The 23,452-nt window shown below is 46.2% G+C and overlaps 1 protein-coding gene across 6 annotated transcripts in view; it reads left to right on the forward strand.

Annotated features, from left to right (window-relative positions):
* The window catches only part of ABL1 (ABL proto-oncogene 1, non-receptor tyrosine kinase), a 126,756-nt gene that overhangs the window by 49,649 nt on the left and 53,655 nt on the right, over positions 1-23,452 (forward strand). Inside the window, exons 2-4 of one of the 6 annotated variants that reach the window (XM_032797665.2) lie at positions 5,298-5,394; positions 9,760-9,841; positions 22,362-22,476. The exons of 3 other annotated variants lie outside the window; for them this stretch is intronic. In XM_032797665.2, the coding sequence (XP_032653556.1) occupies positions 9,812-9,841; positions 22,362-22,476 (145 nt within the window). In that variant the 5' untranslated portion in view covers positions 5,298-5,394; positions 9,760-9,811. The remainder of the gene's footprint in view (positions 1-5,297; positions 5,395-9,759; positions 9,842-22,361; positions 22,477-23,452) is intronic. 2 more of the 6 variants (XM_032797667.2, XM_032797664.2) reach the window with 2 other exon arrangements.

Raw genomic sequence — 23,452 nt, forward strand, 5'->3', positions numbered from 1 at the left:
TCTGCCCAGGTGACTATTGAGGGACACAAGGCACAGTGCTTCCTCCATGCACAGGACCACCTGCTTCTTCTCCCTGCTTCACTGATGAGTAGAGTGAGAAACCAGGCCCCTCTCTCTGACACATCAATGCAGAGAACTCAAGACAGGCCCTGTAAGTTTACAGGAGGATTTGAAGAGCAGGCACGAGTTGGTTAGCGAGTACTATGGGCATGGGAGAAATGCAATTGGAATGGCGACCTACTCATTCCCCCCAAGAGAAGCTAGGGTGAGAGGATGGATATGAGGTCACTGGGTGGATGGCCAAGATGGTTAGGTGTTTCAGGACCCGTAGGGCTATTTTTTAACAGGATTTAGGATTCAAAATGAAAACCTGAACATTCCTTGTAGTGTTTCCCAGTAAAAGTGCCACTGATCAATAAGTTTCCAGTAAAGGAAGGAACTTCACTGCTCCCTGCCTGATGGGGACAATGTCTGCTCAACAAGATCACTCGGATTATCTGGCTCTTCAGCGGCCAACTTTTGACTGGAAACGTTTGCAGCCTGTTTTGAAGTTGTGCAGAAAAGCACACTTGCGTCATCCAGAAAATGCAATGAGTCAGTGCAGTCCCAAGGGAGCTGTAACAGCCCTGAACAGAAACTTGGAAAAGGAAATAGGGATGGATTTAAAGATACAGTATTTTTGATTACTGCTTTGTTTAGGGGTGTTATGCTGAATTCACAAAAATGTGTTGGTGACAAAGCAGTTTAATAGGACCTTTACCATTCTAAACATAAATGAAGCTTTACAACGTGGTGATCCCCCCAGGGGCAGGGTGTGGAGCTGGAAGAGGGTGTTAAACTTGTTATACTTGCTAATATACTCAGCATTTTGGTATTCAGGAAATCTCTGTAATTCGTCTTAATCATTTCTCTGCCATTGCAGGGGCCTCTGTCCCTCCTGTTCTCTGCCTGTGGTACATAATAGTCTAGTCCGCTGACGGCTGTACTACCTTGGTCTAATTTCGGTTGTTGGGTTTAGTGTGTGGTTACTGGGTGCTATTGGTGGCCTGTGATATGCAGGCAGTCAGACTGGATGATCTGATGGTCGCTTCTGGCCCTACACTTTATAATAGGCATGTTTTGGTATGTAAATGAATGACGGGAGGCAGGGTGCAAGGGAGGAAGAAGGACAAATGGGAAGTCCTTTGGGCTTACCATTTTCTCCTCCATCCCTCCTCAACTTTTTCCATCCACCTTCAAATGTGGAACTATTTTTGCAATGTACGTAGCGAGGCTGAGGCACTATGGGGCTAAGCTATGTTTCACCATGTTACAGAGCCATAGTACAGCTCTGTAAAGACGTACATAATTCCGTACCACGGTTACAGCAGCAGATGAAGCTGTTGCTTGAGGCACCACTGTTTATGGTGTCCCCAACACAAGAGCATTTACTGTTTGCATGGGCTCTTGCTCCTCTTTACATCCTTCCTCTATCTAGCCAAAGGGGTTAGATGCCACTTCCTTCAGATGCAGTTGCAAATGTTGGCTCATGAGAGCTCATTTAAGGCATTTGACCTTCAAGGGTTGAGTGGACTGCTACTGAAGCACTCCCAGTCCCTGCAGCTAGAGAGGGTGAGGGACCCATGATTTTATCCCTGTGATGGCATTCTCAGTGCATTATTTATTATATTTCATTTTATTTACAGGCTTTCTTATGATGCTCATCACTGTAGTCTCTGAGTACTGCACAGGCATAAGCGAATTTATCCTTGCAACACCTCTGATGTAGGCAAGTATGATCCTCATATTACAGATGGGGAAACTAAAGCATGGAGAGGTTCAGTGAGTTGCTTGAGGTCAAAGGTAGGCAGGAAGACTGGCAGAGCAAGGAATTGAACTCGGGTCTCTAGAGTCCCAGTCAAGTGGCCTAGCCACAAGATCATCCTGCCTCTAATTATGCTGCCACCTAGCATGTATTAGCAAGCCTTTCCTAACTCTCACTGACTGGGAGACCTATTGCAAGTTAGCAAGTAAATTAAGAAATGCTATAAAAATAATTTGACAAGCATAATTTAGTTTAATTTCTGATTAAGATAGGTTGGTTGCTGTAGCAAAAAAACAGGAGAGTCATAATTTTAGTTCTAAAAAGTCAGTGTTTGTCATGGAAAATCATTAGAAAAGACAAATTCTTTAATAAAACTAACAGTTCTTTAAAGCCATTTAATAATTTTAAATGCTTTTTTTTTTAAAGCCCCCTCCTGTGGACACTTGAGATAAATTTGTAATAATTCATGGTGTAGTTGTTCTTCATATCTGGCTTGTTGAGAAGACAAGGACGATGATTTTATTATGAACACCAAAAAAAAATATGACTTAGAAGTTAGGGAAGTTGTTGTCGTGGCAAATACTTGGCTCAGTGATAAATACTTTATATAATTGTATACTAGTAAATGTGCTCTAGCATATTTTGTAAATGTAATGAAGTTCTAATAATATAAGACCTCCATTGGAGCACTGTTGCTGCTGCTGCTAAATCTTTGATAAGTGGGGAGAGCCTGCAGTCTTTCCAGGTGCAAATTATGGTATCTGTTGATTAGCAAAGTGTGGATCTGTGAGGTCCTCTTATGATAGGAAGGGCAAACAGTTTGTAAATTGCCAGTATTCTGACCTCACCACTGACCTTGGACATCAGGTCACAGATTATTAAAAGCCTCATGTGGAGATTGTGGCTGGGGCAGCACACAAGTTGCCCTCCACTTAAGCAACAAAAGCAGACATATCACATGTTGCTCCACAAATCCCACTGGCTCCCTATTAATTTAAAATCCAAATTCAGAGCCCTTTTCCTAATTTACAAGGCCCATATTGAGTCCACCTCATTATCCACAGCCCACTGAGACTGTTCCAACCCATGGAGATGATGGAAAACTCCAAGTGTGTTGCTTCCCAGAGTATGTAGGGGTATGAGGCACCTTGCTACCACCTGTGTTTAGCATGAGGAAGTGTTGTCTCTGTTTTCTGTGGATCAGCTCCCTGAAACCAGCAGCCTCTGGCAACACAAGCACTACCTTTCAGCCCTCCAGAGGCCTCATTGTCTGTGTACAGGTTAGTGATAAAGATTTACCAATCCCATGGTCCTCTGAGAATCCCTCTGAAGTGCTCAACCACTGTTGCAATGAACGCTCTCGGAACTCTGATTTGCTGCTCCCAAGGAATATTATACCCCAGCTTGCAAGATTCAACTTAGGATCGTCACTCAACTTAACACAGCATATATCTATATGGGGTGGGGGGGGGTGGGGAGAAAAAGCAAAATAAATGTATTATCAAAGCACAGATATTTAAGTGATAGGAAGTTAAGAATATTGGGGACACACACGACAGAATCACAGTATGCTTTCTAGACCTTAAACTTAACTAGCAAGGTATTCTATCTTCTGCCAGATGCTTATATCATATCCAGTGTTTTCAACCAGTTTGGCTGACATCCCGTCTCATTTAAGATCAAGCTTCCTGGCAGCTTGTCCTCACAGACTGAAGGAATAACTGGGGGTTCATCTGCACCCCCTAAACAGGATAACCCCTACTGTTTGTGTTTGTTCCTCCAGCCCAGCAATCTACTGATTAGCATTTTGTTAAGATTATAAATGGACATCCATTGTGAACCATACAATACTTAATGTCCACATGACCTGCTAGAGTGGGATGAACATCTCTTCCTACCTGCCTGACTGGATGTGTGGATCGCCTTTCAGTCACTTGCCTTAACTCACTAACCTAAAGAACATAATTTTTAGTCTGAATACCTCTCTTCGTATATTTTCTGTACAGACATCTTGCAGTGATTATGATGATGAGCGTGACGCAGGCTTTCGTTAGAGATCTTACTTGCCATTCTTCAGTGGACTAGAAGGTAGATGCCAGATCCCGGGGATTTCTGTATCCCTGTGCAGTCTGTCAACTGGCATCAAGAGGTTCTTGGGTCATGTCAAGAGTAAGGCTCTTTCGCTGTTGGGGAAGGCTATTCTTGGTACAAGTCCATCAGTTGAAATTTTGCTGGAGATCAGAGTGAGATCAAGTCTGACTGTTCAGATCAAAATGTAAGGCGTTATTGGCAAAGCCTTCCTCCAGAACAGAATAACTTCTTTCCAAAACACAAACCCCCCAGCTCTCTGAGGAGCAGAGAGAGAACTTAGTGGAAGCTTTGGTCCTTGTTAAATAAGACTTAGAACTTCAGGGAGCTTAAGGGAGTTAACCATGGTATTTGGACTCCAAACTCCTTTAGGCACCTTTAAAAATCCCGTGTAAATGGTAGACCCTTAATACCTAGATATGAAGGTGATGTGCATTTCATAGGAGTTTCACAGACAGATATTTCCCCTCTGCCCCTTAAATTCATAAACATATTTTCTGGCTCACTCCCCATACCTATCTAAAACTAGACTAGACTTATTTCTAAACCTCGTGTTTTGCCACAGTCCCTCTGTCCTTAACTCGTTTCAAATCCCACCTCTTCTGAGTACCTGGCAGGTGACCTCTCTCTCTCTCCCTCTCCCTCTTCCTCTCCCTCTCCCTCTCTCTCTAATAAAACAATTAAATTTCTACTTGCTGGGCTTTATAGTTTTTCTGTCATCATTGATTCTCTGAATCTTTGTCCATTTCAAATGTTTATCCCTGTCCTATCAAATGTACAGATACTCTCTTTTGGATATACCAATCTCTGTGCTTATACTGTGTTATCAACATTACGAAAAACATACTATCAGTTTTGTGATTGTACTTTCATATTGGAATGTGTGTACATCAGAGACCGGGTTTAACTGTCATGCTGAATTCATATAATCATACAACCTTAATTGCTCATTTTGACTGAGGAGTGATCTGGAGTGCAGGAGTGCATATGTAGCTCTATATGACTTTTTTATATTTTTGGAGCAGAAATTAAAAATGTATAAATTGAGATTTATATAAGTAATTGAAATATACTTTTGCACCTTCTGTGAAAGGTTTTTCTTACACGTAAAGCCAAATGTCAAATCTGACCTCATGTTAATCAAAGCTATTTCATTACATCATAGCTGTGCCATTTGACTTTGATGGTTGATGCTTGGATTTATGTTGGATCCATTAAATATATCTCTGCTTAAAAATCTTCTGGCCTTAAAACATGTTGGCATGTAAATGTAAAAATATGGGTATTCTCCTGGCCTCCCCTTTGCAGGAGTTTTTGGTGAAAACAAATGAATCACAGCTTTCATTTCCGTCGTCATCCTTACTTGGTTTCCCGAGTGAAATGATTAATGGTTCTCTCTTCACAGCTGCAGTGCTTGATTACAGTCTGACTGCATTGGGAGCCATACAGAAATACTTTTTAAGTTAATTGGACATTATCTGCTCCAGATCACAGGACTCGGGGTATGTACAGATGCAGTTGCCAATAGGAAGCCCTGCTGTAATAGGCAAGAACTTGGAGAATTTCCTATGGATAGTAACTTTGCCACTCTTCGGTCAGTGGTTCTTGGGTCACCATTAGTATTGTGCAGGTAAATATTTGGATAGCTTAAGGTGTATATAACGCCGTCAATACCACACTGATGATAGAGACCGCAGACCAGGGAAATAACCCTCTTCCTACCCTGACAAACCAAGGGATGCACCCCACCCATGTACTTATTTGCTACACCAGTACTGACTTGGACTCTTAATACCCGAGCCCACTTATCCACTGATGCTCAAAAAAATCCCACACCCAATCTGGGTCTATGCTGGTTATGTGATGTGTATGTATCTCTTCATCCTTGCAACAGATACCTGCAATCCCTCATAACTCAAGCCCCACCCCAGATGTACAGTATCTTCCCTCTTAACTTATGTATATTTAATTTTAAACATTAACTTTAATAAATTTTTTATATCTTTAAAATGCTACAGTGGCTCAATTCCTGCTCTGCAGCTGCACCACTGTAGCCCTACAGTCTAGACACTCACTACAGCAACTGGAGGGGTTCTCCCATTGCTGTAGTTAATCCATCTCCCTGAGAGGCAGTAGCTAGGTCGACGGAAGAATTCTTCTGTCGACCTAGCACTCTCTGTGCTGGGGGTTAGGTTGGATTTTTCACACCTCTAAGGGGCATAGCTACTCTGATGTACATTGTCAGTGTAGACCAGCCCTTAATATCTGAGGCTTGACGACGTCCATTGTGAAGAGATTCTACAGAGTAATAAACGTAAGAATTGTTATAGTGGATCAGAGCAGTGGTGTATCTTTCTCTAACAGCGGCCAATGCCAGCTGCTACAGAGGAGTGTGGCAAGAAATCGTATGGTAAGGCATTATGGGATACCTGGCAGTGTGCCACCATACAGCTATTATTCATGTTAAAAGCAAGGGATAATTATCCAAATGTTGTAATCCAGCTAGTTTTCAGCATCCAGTCTCAGATGGCATTGACCCTTAATACAGCTGGTTTCACTTAATACATTTTGTTTAAACAAACCCTGTTGCTGGAAGTGGGTTCAGAATAGGCTGTTCCTCATAGCTGTTCTAGCTTCTTATAATATCATAAGAAAAAGCAAACATGAAGAGAGCAGACTTTGAAAAGGGCATTGTGAAATCAATATTGACAAGCATTTGTGGAAGCCTTTGTATTTTCCAATTAACTGGTTGCCATTTAATTGACTTCCTGAAATCTTCAAGAATGAAGTGGGCTAGAGCAGTTGTCATTACAGTACAAAGTCCACCAAATTTCTTTTTAGTCCTCAGCGTATGTTTATCAAATTCAGACCTTGGAGAGCCCAATACATTTATATAGAACAGCTTGCTATCTGAAGTTTAATATATCTGATTTCCACTTTTTCCCATGACATTGTTTTCTAGGGGTTTTTACATATGAAAATCTTCCCTCCCTCTTTAGATACAAAAGAAGCATTTTCATGAGAGAAATAGGCAGTTATCCTTGGATTTCGGATCCTCTGATTGTCTGCTGCAATTTATAAATCTGTAGGCTTTTTGAAGCGTATGCAGTGTTTGTTTCAACATAATTCATTTAAGCTCTTATTGTTCTTTATGTCCTCTTCTGTGTCATAGTCACGTAGCCGTGGCAAGAAGTATGTTAACTTTTTAAAAATAAAAATTCCATTTGAGAAGTAGATAGCAGAAAGTTTTCTTTCAGCTGGAACCTGGCATGTAGTGCAATAGTTAATATTTCTAATGCTTCACGAGCCTATAACGCCTTGCCTCCATGGATTTCAAAGCACTTTAACAGTTGTTAATGAAACGGAGAGGGCAATTGATTTGCTTAAAGGCACACAGGAAGTCTGTGCAGAGCTGGGAATAGAACCCAGGTCACTTGACTCCTAGTTTTATGCTTATTTCATAAATCTATTTTTCTTAAAACCATGTCCTATTTGGGGATTGACAATCTGGGCAACAAAGAGCCAAACTCTCCAACTTTTTACAAACAACCTAGCTAATCTTCACAATAATCCTGTGAAGGTGCCAGCTGACTATGTAAGGATTCAGTGCAGGTGTGATTTTTTTTTAAATGATATATCACTTAAATCTGCAAACATTTCCCTTTTTTGTTAGATCAGGTTAAAAACATAAATGGTATGTTACATGATTTAAATGCTTTTTATTCAGATCTCCAACAATTTTCATCAGCGCACACTAGGCAAAGTGCTGGCTTCATCCCTCCTTGACTCCAGAGCTCCAGGAGTTTTCTAGTAAATTTCTGTTCTCCGTCCTCTCCTATTCCTTAGGCGGAATGTTTTTGAAATGGGATCACCTGGCACCCTTAATAAATCTCCCTTAAGATGTACTGGATGTCACTGTATGAAAATCCTCTGGACATCTTCCAGGTGTACAGTCTTGTAAAGGATCTGAGCTGAACCACCATAGCAAGGAAATCCAGACCTGAGGCTTAACAGAGCAGTTGTCCTTAACTCTGGATTTCCTCACTTTTGTTGGTGTAACTCAGAACTTTATTTCTTCATAATGTTGTATTTTTTTCTTTTCCCAGGAATACCTTGAGACAATGTGCCCAGTTGGACTTTGCACATAGTGGAACTAAAGTACAGTGAGTCATTATATGACCCAATGTTAAATCTGTATCGTAACGTTGGGCTTTAAATGCTATGTAAAACTTGCAAACCATCCTTACTAGAGGGATTGTGTGGCACTGGAAAGAAGGGGCCTGTAAACTCAGGCACGAGATTCAAAATAAGCAATTGTATTTGCAGTAAAGCCACGCTATTAAAGCCGAAATAGTAAAAGTTGATGTGTAATTAGAAACTGCTTTGTAGCCCCACATTGCACGGGTTACACTGCTCTCTGTCATTTCTTCAGACACTCAGGAAAAGCATGATAAATATCCATCCTTTTGTAGCATGTTGGCAGGGAGATGAATACACTCAGCTTCACAATGCACTGAACAATGTATTTTTGAGAACATTTTAAAGATCATTCTTAATGGAAGAAATGAAAGGTGAGAGAATTATAAAGAATCAGTTTTCCTGATAGAAGTCCGTGTTTCTCTCTGCTTGTCATGGTTAAATTGAATGCTTGCAATCTATTGCTATCCAGTGGCGTTAACTTGACAGAACATTATTCTGAGCACTCCAGATGTTTGGCTTTGGAAGAGAACTTAAGACAAGTGTGTGTTTTGGGTGGGGGGGATTCGACGCACCCAGACAGTTCTTGAGCTACAGTCAAGGAGTGTGTATTGCAGTTTAGGGGTGGAAGTTGTGCAGAGGAGGCCTTAAGCCACCTTTGTGTGCTGTCCTTCCGATGGCAAGCTGTGCTGGGTTAGTTCCCAGAGCCTCTGTTTCAGTAGCTGTAGATTGCGGGAATATAGGGACACTCTTGGTTCTCCCCCTTCCAGCAGCCTTTCTGTTTCATCAACTACAGACGGGGTGGTGTAAGAGCCATTATGGCAGCTCTGTCATTGGAGGATTCCCCTACGCAGAGGGAGTTATCCAGGGGGACAAAGACACCATTAGTGCAGTTTTGCATCTACAATGCTTCACAAAGCTACCCCAGTGCTGCTGAAGACCTGACCCATTGTGTGCTATGCTAATTTTTTAACATGTTCAGAACTAAATTAACTGTTTAAAAAGCCAAATATGCCTGATGCACGTCTGTCCCACCAGTAGTTAAAATCTGTAGGCTCATTTGTCCGTATACCTGGATTTGTGATAGCCTTTTAAGGATGTAGTATAGATGATACATGTTAAGAACAGCAAGAAAGCATTAATGAAAGCATACACTAGTGGTTTACAGCCTTTCCAGAAATGAGTTTCTGCAGTTTACCAGAGTTTCATGTCACTGGCATAAAAACTAGAATAAATATACATTGTATTTTGATGAGATTTGGAAAAAAGCCATGCATTTATTTATGGAATTGTCATATATATGAAACTTTTAGACAATATCTGCAGGGATAGTTGCAGGTGGCACTCCTCATTTGAAAACAGGTCTCTCATATATAAGTACTTCCAACGAGGTTTTAATAAATAGCAGCCCTCGCACAGATCTGGATTTCAGTCACACAGCTCTCTAGAAATTCAAGCAATTTCCTTCACCATACTTGGATTGGAGCAACGTAAGTCACTCAATTCTAGCTGAACTTTGGATGCAGCTTCTTGTGAGTCAGATGGAAGTAGGTCTGTAAACACCACAAATGTTTTATCCCCTTGAAATTCTCTGAACGGTTGATCAAATGAGTCTTAATCCTTCTTAGTCGGTTCATATAGCAGACACTATCAGTCTCATGTTTCTGTAGGATTTGTGGGCAAATCTACAAGCAGGGTGCTGGCAGCTGCATTCAAAGGTCCATGCTTCCTTGCTTCCTTCAGCTGCAGCAGGTAAAGGTTCCCTACTTTGAAGTCCAGTATTTTTAAATATTGGAAAATAATATTTTCTCAGCTATGTGAAAGCCAGGAAGTAGCTTCAGACTGGCAGAGAGGGGGAGTCCTACAGAGCCAGGAGCGGCTCCAGGCCCCAGCATGCCAAGCGTGTGCTTGGGGCGGCATGCCGCGGGGGGCGCTCTGCCGGTCGCCAGGAGGGCGGCAGGCAGGGTGCCTTTGGCAACATGCTTGTGGAGGGTCCGCTGGTCCCGCGGCTTCGGTGGACCTCCCGCAGGTGTGCTTGCGGAGGGTCCGCTGGTGGAGCCGTGGGACTGGCGACTGGCAGAGCGCCCCCCAGGGCATGATGCCGTGGTTGGGGTGGCAAAATGTCTAGAGCTGTCCCTGTACAGAGCGGTGGTCATTGCTGAGTTTCAGAACAGCTTCTCTATCTGCCTGCTGCAGCAATCCCTAAGTGTGCTAGACAGGCTGAACAAAATCAGGAAGTCTCATATACTTCGTACCTACTCTCTCCTTTGTGGGTTGTATACTGTAGAACTAATGGGCCTTTTCCATCTCTAATTTTCGGGATATCCAGCCATTCTGGATAAGCACAGTAGCTGGGAATTTCTACTAAAATTATCAGCAGCAACGTAGTTAATACTATTTGCATATAATTGGTTGTTTAAAAATCAGCTCCTCACCATTGAGGGGAATGGATTTAGGTCACCTATGTAAACACCTTGGTTTGAAGATGGCTGCCCATGAATTCAGGAAGAGAGCATTGCACTCGTGTATTCGAAGGTTAGCTTCACTAGACTATTTTTTAAAAGAATGAATTATTAAATGTCACCAAAAATAAGTGCATCACAGCTGTACATTTTGGTCTCGATTGAGTCACTTGATGGTTTCTAAAAAAGCAGATTTTTGAAATCTTACACAAGTAATTAGAAATAAACTAGTCAGGGAAAATGCCTAGATGCATTGTTCTGAATACTTGATTACTGTAAATCTGTGAATCAGGTATCCAGAACAATGCATCTATGAATCAGGTATTCAGAACAATGATTTAGGCATTTTACTTGACTAGTTTGTTTAATTACTTGTGTAAGATTTAAAAAATCTGCTTCTCTTGGAAACCATCAAGTTACTCCATTGAGTCTAAAATGTAAGATTTGGCAACTATTGTTAGGCCAGCATGGGAGCAGAGTCAGATAACCTCTGGGGTGCCTGATGTTGCCATTCATTTATGCTTCTATACTTTGCTTTATTTTCTGTGTACAATGTGGACCGGAAGAATCTACTATCTTTATTCATACCAACTGCTGTAAACCTCTGACCACATGTAACAGATCTGCCCTGTGAATGGGTCTAATTAATGGTGGACAGGTAGGTAAAAGAAAGAGTGTTAAAGAAAAGAATCTCATATTCCTCGTGAGCTGGAATACAGAGTTCTGACTCTCCAGAGATCAGGAATGTTGATACCCGCCTCCCCAATTTGTCCTTGCCTTTCTTATTCTTTCTTTCTCTGCCTTATTTTCTGTATAGTTAAGATGTTAAGTGGACATACTGCTTGCCCTTGTGCAATTTTTCTACATCTAAAATCAAAAGCGTACCCACTCCCAGCAAAGAAACTCATCCTGGAGAGAGATTAATTAAAGAACTTTTCCCAGTTATGTCTATATTGGACCTCTGTTTCATTTTTAACAGTGCATCGCACAGAAAACAATGCTAGACAGGATGAGTTTACTTTTGCAAAAGACAGCAAATTAGCCCTGTATTTTTCTCCAGTGAAGCTTTGTTTAGAGATTTAAAGTGTGTTCTCTTGATTTTTATTTTCATTGGTTCATTTTTCCACATTTGAACTGCATCCCTTGTGCCAATCCACTAAGTAATAAGGGAGCATGGTGGACAGTTGTTCTTCCGCACCAGTGCCCCAGTTTGCACGTGAACAAGAGTTGTCCCTTTTTGCTATTTGCCTTTGACAATAAAGTAGCTGCTGTTTTTCTCAAATTTCCCCCATTTAGCTACAGTCTCAGTAACATTACCGGTCAAAGTGAAATACTAGTCCTGCCCCTACTGCACATTCCCAGCATGAATCCTACAACATTTGTATTGTCTCCAGCCAACAAAATAAAATATTGAAATATATGAAGGAGAGCATAGCCACAGGCAAGTCTATTTAACTGGAACCTTTTTCCTTTAGGGGTATTTATTCATTTTCTCAAACGGGAAATAATGAGTAATTAACTCTTCAGGTGAACTGAGATTTTATAAGTAAATCTGTGGGAGTCTGAGACAAAATATATACTGTGTGTTTTTTTTTTTTAAAAAAAAAAGTCACTTGGAAAAAAAACTCGAAATCAGGATGGTTGTAAACTCACCTCTGTTTTCTCATAGAATGTACACACACCTCAATTAAAGGCTTATCTCAGCCATGAGTTTCTGGTTGGAAAGCACTGACTTATAAAGGAAGTCATTTTGCAATCCTCATAAAAAGTTAGAAAATATATAGTCCCTGGTCTGAAAGGCTTCTGTCCAGGGATAATGTTACTCCATGTGGGAGTAACTGTATACCCAGGTGTGAGCCTTTGGAGGATTGGGGCCCAAGAGAATAACGGTCCTTGTGATTTACTTTTTACCGTCAAGTCTCCAGATACTGATGAACTGTTTGTGGGATTTTTGAAGATAGAAGATAGAAGAGAAATTGAAATTTGCTAAAATTAGCAATGTGTGTGTTCTTAACTCTTGTTGGATTTGCCAGCAAACAGTGTATTAGTGTGTAAGGACTAGTTCTTCGAGTGCTTGCTCATATCCATCCCAGTAGGTGTGCGCGCGCCGCGTGCACGTTCATCGGAGACTTTTACCCTAGCAACACTCGGTGGGCCGGCAGGGCGCCCCCTGGAGTGGCGCCGCCATGGCGCCTGATATATACCCCTGCCGGCCCGACCGCTCCTCAGTTCCTTCTTACCGCCCGTGTCGGTCGTTTGGAGTTGGAAACTGTGGAGCGGCAGATTAATCTATCTCTCACCTCCTAGCATCACGTCGTATCCTCTTGAATTTTGGTATAGTAGTTCAACTTTAAATAGTAGTTAGAGTAGTAGTTTTTGCGTTCTTTAGTAGTGTTTGTAATTCAGTTAGTAGGCGATCTCGGTAACCCGTCCCCGTACCCGCCGCACCGGCTCATGCCCGGTTCGCGAGCCTTGCAAAACCGTCGCTGGCCTTGCCGTGTGCCCCGATCCAACGAGCGACCCGCACCGATTCTGTCTGAAGTGGCTGGGCGACTTCCAACCTGACATGAGACCAGATGCATAAATTTGATAAGGCGTTCAATGCCCCGAATGCCAGGAAAGAGAGGGACGTGCCGCCTTAAAACAGTTGCTCATGATGAGGCAAGCGCTCACTCCACGTCCTCGCACCGCCCGCTGGACACGGGAACAAGCGCCTCCTCAGCACCGCATGATCATAACGCCCTGCAAAGAAGACACCTCAACCAGGTGCTCCGGCAACAACTCCTTGTCCGGCACGCTGCGCGCTCTCCGAGAGGCAAGAAGCCGTAAGCCCTCCTGCGCGCCGGGACACCAGCCCCCGAGCCGTCGAGGAAGCCGCGTTGCCCGCACACCAGTACAAGAACCACGTTCCCGCGCAAGGGTGACAGACCGACTCAGTGCCGGCGGTTCCATCCCGAGGTCTGTGGGCACCGTCGTTGATTTCCGGCCTCAGAAAGGTCGACGCGCGAGTCAAAGCGTGGCCTATTGGCCCCCGGTGCGTGCTGCGGTTGAGCTCATTGTGGCCTTCAACCCTCGGAGGACGGGTTCTGAGCCTGCAACGAGACGCTCATTGCGATGTACGGAGCCTGAGCTGCGCTCGACCCCCCCAGCACCAGCCGGTGCGGGTCCCACTAGGATCTCGTGGGCAAGCCGGCTCTCGTGAGACCTTCTTCCCGTCACCAGTGGAAGCTTTCGTTCCAAGGTCGAGGTCACGCAGGACGGTCCCGTCTGCACACATCACTCCGGATCCCGCGGCCCGCTCGCAGGTCCCCGTACCGTTCGCTCTCAAACCGTACTTGGACCGTACTCGCGCGTAACGCTGCACCGTACCAGATGCGCCGTCGAGGCATTACGCGGCGCCGTTAACAGGATCTAGGCACCCGCTTCCCTGCACCGTACGTCAAGAAGCCGGTCCCGCACGGAGGGTCCCGGCGACCGGTCGACCTCCAGGCACCGCACGTCTGCGGCAGCCGATCTCGGCACGGCGCTCTCCCGGCACCGGTCCGATCCTCCGGCACCGCGCTTGGAGTAGGTCCAGTCGCATTCACAGGCACCAGAGCTGGGACTCCAAGTACCGTTCCCTGCACCACGTGGACAGTGAATCACCTGGCCGTAGAGAGGATCATCTCAGACTCTCGCCCCGCGTGGCCAACAGCCGCAACCATCCGTTTCCTCCCATGGCGACTCGGCGTCTTATGGGGATTCGGACAAATCAAGGCCTTCGCGCAGTGGCCCTTTTGGACTCCGTGACTTACACCAGAGCCAGGGGCGTCACGAGTCCACCGCCTCGCTCAATTCCCCCGAGCCGAAGGGCACGCTGAGGTCCACGGTGAAGGTAGACCACCTCCGGACACTATGGAACAGCTCCCTGCCCGGGAACGCCTCACCTGACCAGGCTGGTAGATGCCCCCTCGACCAGGAGTCTCGTTCAAGACCTTTGATCCCGGAGTCTCCTCTTCTTCCCCCGGATCGAAGGCTGTGGCGGAACATCTACATCAGGGCCATCCCCCGCACCTATCGACCTCAGGGCTCACCAGGACCTACTACGACGGGTTGCTTTAAATATAGCAACCTACCCGTAGAGGAAGTCCCTGAGGTGGATGACCAGTGGTCACTATCCTCTCGCGTGAGGCCCCCAACACCACGTAGCGCTCCCCTTCATTCAGTACGCATCTCTGGCACGAGCCGATACAATCCTGGCAGACCCCCGGCTTCGGTGCCGCCACTGCAAAAGGGGTGAGCGCAAATACATGTCCCGTCAACAGGGTACGAATACTCTATGTCCATCCTCCGCCTTGCTCGTTGGTGGTCCAATCAGTCACTGAGCGAGAGCGGCCTGAGGCCAAGAAAGCCCCTGCCCAAAGTCTAGAGAGGCCAGGCGCATGGACCTCCTGGGCAGGAAGATTTACTGTGCTGGGGTCTCCAGCTCAGAGTCATCGCCAATCAACAGGGCCTACTGAGCCATTTACAGTTTTAACACTTGGGAGGCAGTGGGAAATTTACTGACCTTGTCCCACAGGACTCTCGCCAAGAAGTCTCGGCGCTCCTGCAGGAGGGAAAAAAGGTGGCGCGCACCTCCCTTCAGGCCTCCTATTAGATGCAGCAGACTCTGCAGCTAGACTCTTGCATCAGGGGTCGCTATGAGGCGTATTTCGTGGCTGCAAGCGTCACCCGGTTACGCCGGAGGTCCAGTACAGATACAGGACCTACCCTTTGACGGCCAGGGTCTGTTCTCTCAGAAGACAGGACCCTCGCCTCCAAAGTCTAAAGACAATCGAGTAATAATGCGCTCGTTTGGGGATGCACACGCCGCAAACCAAAGACGGCCCTTCCTGTCCCCAGCCCCGATTTGGTTTCACCCCCCACCTCGGCCGAGACAGACTTCTCCAGGCGTAGAGGCATGACCTCTCGTAGACCCAGTCTGGCCCTCAAAGGGGGTAACAGGCTCCGTCCCTGCCAAACCACCAGCGGCACCGAAACCTAGCTTTGAAGGTGCGCTCGAGAGCAGCCCGTACCGATTTCCTCTCCAGAATCCCGCTCAGTTTTCCAACCGCCTCGCCGCTTTCTTCCTGCCTGGTCCCAGCTAACATCAGACCGCTGGGTCCTCAGCACGGTGGAAGGTGGCTACCGTCTCCAGTTATTTCGACTCCCCGCCTTCCCACCTTCCCTCCTCGTCCCTCTTTCAGGGACCCCCCTCACGAGCAACTCCTCCTACAGGAATTTCGAACCTCCTCCATTGGGGCCATAGAGAGGTTCCAGAGGCCATGAGAGACAGAGGGTTCTATTCCAGGTACTTCCTGATTCCCAAGTCGAAAGGCGGTCTCCGCCCATCTTAGACCTGCGAAGCTCTGAACAATACATCAGGAAGCTCCAAGTTCCGCATGGTATGCCTGGGGAAACATCATTCCTTCCCTAGATCCCGGAGATTGTACGCTGCTCTCAACATGAGACGCATATTTTCATATCGCGATCTACCCACCGCACAGGAGGTTTTCTTCGTTTCGTAGTGAACCATTATCACTACCAGTTTTGCAGTTTGCCCTTCGTCTCTCTTCCGCCCTCGAGTGTTTTACCAAGTGTATGGCAGTAGTTGCGGCCTACCTCCGTCGTCGCCACATTCATGTTTTCCCCACCTCGACGATTGGCTGATTCGAGGGGCTTCCGAGGCCCAGCGTGACCGGGCACGTACAGTTCATCAAAGACCTGTTCTCTCGTCTAGGATTGATCATCAATCTAGACAAATCCATCCTGCTCCCAACTCAGGAAATAGAATTCATAGGAGCGCTGCTGGACTCGAATCGAGCAACAACCAGGTTGCCCCCTCAAAGATTCACATCGATAGTTTCTCTCATTCAGGGGCTCCACGCCTTTCCTCACTACCACTGCCCACACTGTCCTCGCTCTCCTCGGTCACATGGCTGCGTGCACTTTTGTGACAAGCATGCGAGACTACGCATGCGCCCTCTGCAACTCTGGCTTGCCTCAGTCTTTCGGCCATGCAGGGATGCCCTGGACATGATAGTCACAATACCGTCTGACGTACTGGGCTCCCTCAACTGGTGGCTGGACCCCGCCCTGGTGTGCGCCGGTCGGCCGTTCCAGCCGCCTCAGCCCTCGCTATCCCTGACGACGGATGCTTCTGCTCTGGGGTGGGGTGCACACCTGGGCCAGCTGCAGACCAAGGGCTTTGGTCCTTACCAGAACTCCAGCTCCACATCAATGTCCGCGAACTAAGGGCGTCCGGTTGGCGTGCAGGCATTTCGCGAGCAGCTACAGGGCCGTTGTGTTGCCGTTTTCACGGACAACACAACGGCCATGTATTATATAAACAAGCAAGGAGGAACACGATCTACTCTCTTTGCCAAGAGGCCTACAACTGTGGGAATTTTGTATAGCCCAGTCGATCGACTTGATAGCCTCCTTCCTCCCGGAGTCCGGAATACTCTAGCGGACCGCCTGACTTGATTCGTTCCTGACACACGAATGGTCCCTTCCGTCCGGACGTCCTGTTTTCTGTTTTCCGAGGTGGGCTTTTCCCCAGATAGACCTATTCGCCTCCAAGGAGAACAGGAAGTGTCAGATGTTCTGCTCCCTCCAGGGCCGCTCCCCGGGCTCCCTATCGGACGCTTTCTCATTCCCTGGACAAAGGGTCTCCTGTATGCATTTCCACCTTTCCCCTTATCCACAGGGTCCTGCTCAAGTTGCAGAGGACAAGCCAAGCTGATCTGATCGCTCCGGCATGGCCGAGACAGTATTGGTACACCATGCTGCTCGACCTGTCCCTGGCGCCTCCATATCACTATCTCCCTACCAGGACCTTATACACAAGACTCGGCAGGCTTCGTCACCCAGACCTCCCGTCCCTACACTGACGGTGTGGCTTCTGTCTGGTTGAACGAGTCTGAGCGCCAGTGCTCCGCGAGTTCAACAGGTCCTTTTGGGTAGCAGGAAACCCTCTACACGGGCGACTTATCTCGCAAAGTGGAAGCGATTCTCATTCTGGTGTACAACACGCATTCTATGGTCCCTGATGCCGTTCCAGTCTCTGTCGTCCTCTCGACTACTTGTTGTATCTCAAGGGCCAGGGCCTAGCCCTCTTCTTCCATTAGGGTCCATCTAGCCGCAATCTCCACGTTCCATCCTGGAGAGTCCGGGTACTTCCACCTTTTCACACCCATCGTTTCTAGATTCCTTAAGGGATTGGAGAGACTGTACCCTCCGGTTAAGCCGCCTTCCCCACGTGGGATCTAAACCTGGTACTGTCTAACTCATGGGGCCCCTTTTGAGCCGTTAGCAACCTGCTCTTTACTTTATCTGTCATGGAAGAAATCCTTCCTGGTAGCTATCACCTCTGCCAATGCGTATCTGAGCTCCGTGCGTTGGTCGTAGACCCACCTTACACCATCTTTCACAAAGATAAGGTGCAGCTACGACCACACCCAACCTTCCTTCCGAAGGTTGTCTCACCATTTCAATCTTAATCAAGATATTTTTCTGCCGTCTTCTTCCGAAGCCGCACGCATCCCGCCGAGGACCAGCAGCTACACACCCTGGATGTTCGCCGGGCCCTCGCATTCTACATCAGCAGGACTAAAGCCTTCAGACGTTCGCGCCCAATTATTCATAGCAGTGGCGGAGCGTATGAAAGGTCTCCCCTATAACTTCCCAGCGAATTTCATCGTGGGTAACATCTTGTATTCGGACGTGCTATGACTTGGCTCACGTCCCATTGGCTGAATCACCGCCCATTCTACTCGGATTCAAACCTCTTCAGCTGCTTTCCTGGCCCAAGTCTTCCATCCAGGACATATGCGGGCGGCTACCCGGTCGTCCGTGCATACCTTTACATCGCACTATGTGCTGGTTGAACAATCTCGAGACGACGACGCCTTCGGTTCAGCGTCTTGCTTTCCGCAACGTCTCACTCCGACCCCACCGCCTAGGTAAGGCTCGGGAATCACCTACTGGAGTGGATATCGAGCAAGCACTCGAAGAAGAAAACAAGGTTGCTCACTTTGTAACTGTTGTTCTTCGATGTGTTTGCTCAGGTATCCATTCCACACCTGCCCTCCTTCCTTCTGTCGGAGTAGCCGGCAGAAGGAACTGAGGAGCGGTCGAGCCGGCAGGGGTATATATCAGGCGCCGTGGCGGCGCCACTCCAGGGGCGCCCTGCCGGCCCACCGCGTGTTGCTAGGGTAAAAGTCTCCGACGAACGTGCACGCGGCGCGCGCACACCTACTGGAATGGATATGAGCAACACATCTCGAAGAACAACAGTTACAAAGGTGAGTAACCTTGTTTTTGAGTGGAATATTGGCAAGCAGTGAACCTGTGTTTGGAAGTTGCTGTTAGCTATTTGTAACCCATGCTTTTGCTGTCATAAAATATAGATGAAAATGCTCATACTGTACTTGGAGGTATAAAGTTGTCTATTCCTATGCGACTTAATTTACCTTGAGAATCTTCAGGGCCAAAGAATTGAACCAACACTAGAAATGGTTATTTGCTCGGGGAAGGTGGAAATATATAGACAATTTTTATTTTTTCTGTATGTTAGGAATTTAGGCAATGAGGTCTCAGAGCAGTTGGTGATGAAGAAAGTGCAACAGAAATGTTCATACTGCAACTATGCCCCTAATGGCTTATCATTGCGGTCACAGTCTTCTCAAACCTCACAGCTGTTTATGCAGTGCGTTTCTTTGCAAGCAACTGGCCACTGACCAGGTTATTTCCTCCTGAGGTGGCCAAACGTTTAAATCAAGGGTTCTCAAACTGTGGGTCAGGGCCCCATTTTAATGGGGTCGCCAAGGCTGCTGTTGGCCCTGGGCCTCAGCAAGGCTGAAGCCCAAGCCCCACTGCACAAGACTCAAGTTACATGCCCCCACTCAGGGCAGAAGCCCTTGGGCTTGAACTTTGGCCCCCAGCTGCTGGGGTGGCAGGGCTCAGGTGGGCTTGGCCTTCGCTCCCCATCCTGGGGTCATGTAGTAATTTTTATTGTCGGAAGGGGGTCACGGTGCAATGAGTTTGAAAACCACTTGTTTTAAATTAATGAGAAGGTTCCTAATGCTCCTCCGGTGTTGACCAAGGGCTTGGTATGCACCATTGATGATTAGGTCTGGATGCGTTATCAATATGTACGTTGTCTTGATCACTCAGGCTACCCTTCAAATGCTATTGCTTTTCTAAACTTGCCTTTCTTGTGTGTGTACATGGTAATAGTGCTATTGAGCAAACTAATAGCAGAGCTCTCTGCTGGTTTCATTTCCTCCAGTGTTTGTTTTTTTAACCTTGAGGACAAAATGAATAGCAATTAAATGGGTGAGGGTGGGGGATGGAGATCCTCAACCACTCGAACCATTTTTAAAAAGTAATTTTTGTACAATAGTTGTCGGTGCCGGCTACAGCCGGTGGTTCCTATCTATCTGAAAATATTTTAATAAGAAGAAGAACAGCATATATGTTTACAGTCCATTTCAACTGCGCTGGAGATAGCTTGGATAAATATTGGCTTCTCCATGTTCCTCTAATCCCTGCTGGGTCTAATACTGTGCAGAGGTTCAGAATACTTGTTTTCTTTTCTTATTCTCCCCATCCACCTCCTCCTCAGATGTAATTTGATCTTTCAGGCCTGGTCTTCTGCTTTGGCAGGTTTTTCAGCCCTTGAATAGAAGAAATTAACTACTTCCTTACCATCAAGAATCAACCACAGTTTTACAGTCATGCTGCTTTTGTGTGTGTGTGCTGTTGTACTAAAAATCATGCAAGATTAAACAATGATCCTCACATGAACCCATCTGTTTTGAACAATGCTATTTTGGTTTAACGCCCTTTGGTGTTTCATTTAACCCTTCCTTTCCCTTCTCATTTTCTTAAATTACCAAAGAGTCAGTACTTGGTGGAAAAGCTTACATTTCATTTTCTGAATTTTTCCAGGTATATGTCTATTTTGATTATGTCCTTGTTGCTTTAAAATATGTTCCATGTTCTCTGATCTGGCAGCAAATATAGTACACACTTAAATAAAATCCCCAAACTAGCAACAGCTCTCCACATCACTCTCAAACTTGCAGTTTCTACTCCCTTCTTAACAATTTATTTGATAGGGTGACCAGATAAAGAAAGCAAAGTCAGTACAACAAAGATGTGGTTTTGTGATTTATGCCTTTCAGAACTACTTCCATCTTGATGCTAGAAATTCCCAAAATCCTCTGTCCTTTCTTTGTTTACAACTGTTTCAAAATCTTTCGATGGAAGATGCTTAAAGGCTTTTCGTGAACATTAAAAGCCTTGTCTGATTTGGGTTTTAAAACCATAAAGGGCTCAAATGCTGATACTGAATGCAATTTTCTTTCTTACTGACAGTCTGAAGTTAGAAAGGAGAATGTCATTAAGTGGTGACTTCAAGAGCTTACACTTCAGACATAGCCTCTTTACCACCACCTTGAAGACAAGGATTCTGGCATGTTACTTGAAAGGAATTTCAGATAGTTTAACAGCCCATGTCTCTAATCCCACCATTTGTCAATTGACTCCTTCAGTTGTGAGAATTGCAAATAACAAACATCTGTTAGATGAAGGAGGTAAAAGCAACAAATACACATGATGTGTTGCAAAAGGTTTTTGATTTCCATTTGAACTGCTTGGTGTGCTTTATTTTCATTATTATTAGCCCAGAATTCTTTCCTGGGCCTCATCTATTTTGTCATAGATATCCCAAGAGCCCCTAACTTCCAAAATTACTAACATTTCATTATGCTTGTGTGTGCTTTTATTTATTTTATGTCTTTCCAGAAGTACCCACAATACAGTTTCCAACAGTAAACAATGCATTGTTTTGCCCCATGGACCTCACAAACTAAAGTTAGACAGACACGAGGAAGCGGTGCAGCACCTATGTAGAGTGGTCAGAGTAGAAGTAAGCGGTTATGCTCACTAATAGACTATATGAAGTACTCAGTGTTACTCCTCACACTTCTGTTAGTCATCTGTTTTTTTAGGGGTTGCAGCCAAAGTGAGTCTATGAAGGGTCTTAATGCAGAGAAGGTGTAATGGCCCGTAGATAGGCTTAGGAAAGGTGTTTCATGCATGTAATTGCATACAAAGCATAGAGATGTCTGAATGAGAGGCTGAAGAAACGGAGACAACACTGGCATTAGGCAGAATGGGCAAAACTGATATGAAACAAGACAAGATTCAGGGATGCTGGAACAGGAGGAGCCAGGGGGCCATTCCCCCCCCCCCCCAACTTTTTACTGGCCATAAGGGTGAGCAGCAACGGAGAGAGGAGCGAACAGAGCATGCGGACTCAGGGGGAAGGTGCTGTACTGGGGCTCAGGGAGAAGGGATGGGACCTGGGGATGAGTGGGTTGACTGTGTGGTATGGCAGGGGGTGGGGCCACTGTTCAGGTACTTGTGGTCGCTAGGGTTGCCAGTTCTGGTTGGAGGTATTCCTGGAGGTTTCATCATGTGACATAATGTCTAAAGATCAATCTGTGGTTCCTGGAGACTCCAGGGCAATCCTGGAGGATTGGCAATCCTAGTGCCCTTCCCCCCTCACCCCCCACTTCCAGGTGCTTCCGCCGCTCCTGCAAGGATGGAGAGGTAGAGTTATGTCGTACTTTGAAGATGGTGGCAAGAAGCTTCAGTGGAGCAGGTTTTCAAGACATGTTGGTAAAAATACCTGTGCCCTATCTATACTAGTGCATACACCCTTGCTGCCAGTGGTTTTCAGCTGCCCTGTTGGAGAAATGATACTAAACTTTCTTTTATAGACAAGGCCAATGTGGACAGACCTTAAGTACAGCAATGAGAGAGTCCCATATTTACCATTATGGAGACAGACTGAAAAGAAGGATTCTGCCATGTTATTCACAAGGAATTTTTCAGGTAGGTTAACAGGCCTATAGTCCATCTGCAATCTCCTGCTGCTGACCCCTAGAGTAAAACATCTATCACATGAGTATTCTTGTTTTGGTTCATTTGTGGTAGCATGGGGATGTGAATTCTAGAAAAAGTGGCATGTATGGAGAGTGTATGTTTCCTAGCAATTATTCCTCTGCTCAGCTGTATTAGATTATGGGCCTGAACCAGCGAGGCAATGAGTTTGTATCTCCAGCTGAAGTCAGTGGACGCTGAGAGTGCTCAGCGCCTTGGTGGATCGGGGCCCTATTCTTTGGCTTGCTCTATGCTACATAGTTAAGTTGACGTAAGGCAGTTTGACGTAAGGCGGTTTCCCCCACCGATGTAAGTGCCCTACTACACAGACGACATAACTCCACTTCCACCAGAGGCATAGGGCTTATGTGGGTGTAGTTAGGGCAACTTATATCCGCTGTTGGTTGTCATTCTTGTCAATTTCACAGCTCCAACATGAAGCCTGGCTGGCCACCTGGCTCCCCACTCCCAGCCAGGCCACATGCTTCCCGTTCTGAACCACGCTGCTCCCTCCAGTCCCGGGTCCCAGCTTCCCCATCCTGGCTGTTGCCTGGGCTCCCGACTCCCAGGTCCGAGCCAGGCTGCACCTGCCCAGAGGCTCCCAGCTCCCCATGGGGAGCCCGGGAGCTGCATTAAGGCTCCTGGCTCCATGCAGGGAGCCATCCAGACTGTGGGTGCAGTACTCCCTGATGGGCTCCCAGCTGCAGCAAAGAGCTGGGAGCTGAGAGCCTGGGGGTTGGGCAGCCCAGTCTATGGAAGCAGTCCTGGTGAGGATGCATACCACTGACAGAAGGAGGATAGTGTGGACATGAGTTGTAAGTCGACCTAAGATAGGTTGCCTTAACTTTCTAGTGTAGACATCCCCTAGCTCTGTGAACAGACCCAAAAGGTTTGGTGAACTAATATGTGCTTAGAATGTTAGAATGCT

The sequence above is a fragment of the Chelonoidis abingdonii genome, chromosome 24 (genome assembly GCF_003597395.2).
Source record: "Chelonoidis abingdonii isolate Lonesome George chromosome 24, CheloAbing_2.0, whole genome shotgun sequence".
Taxonomy (NCBI): domain Eukaryota; kingdom Metazoa; phylum Chordata; order Testudines; family Testudinidae; genus Chelonoidis; species Chelonoidis abingdonii.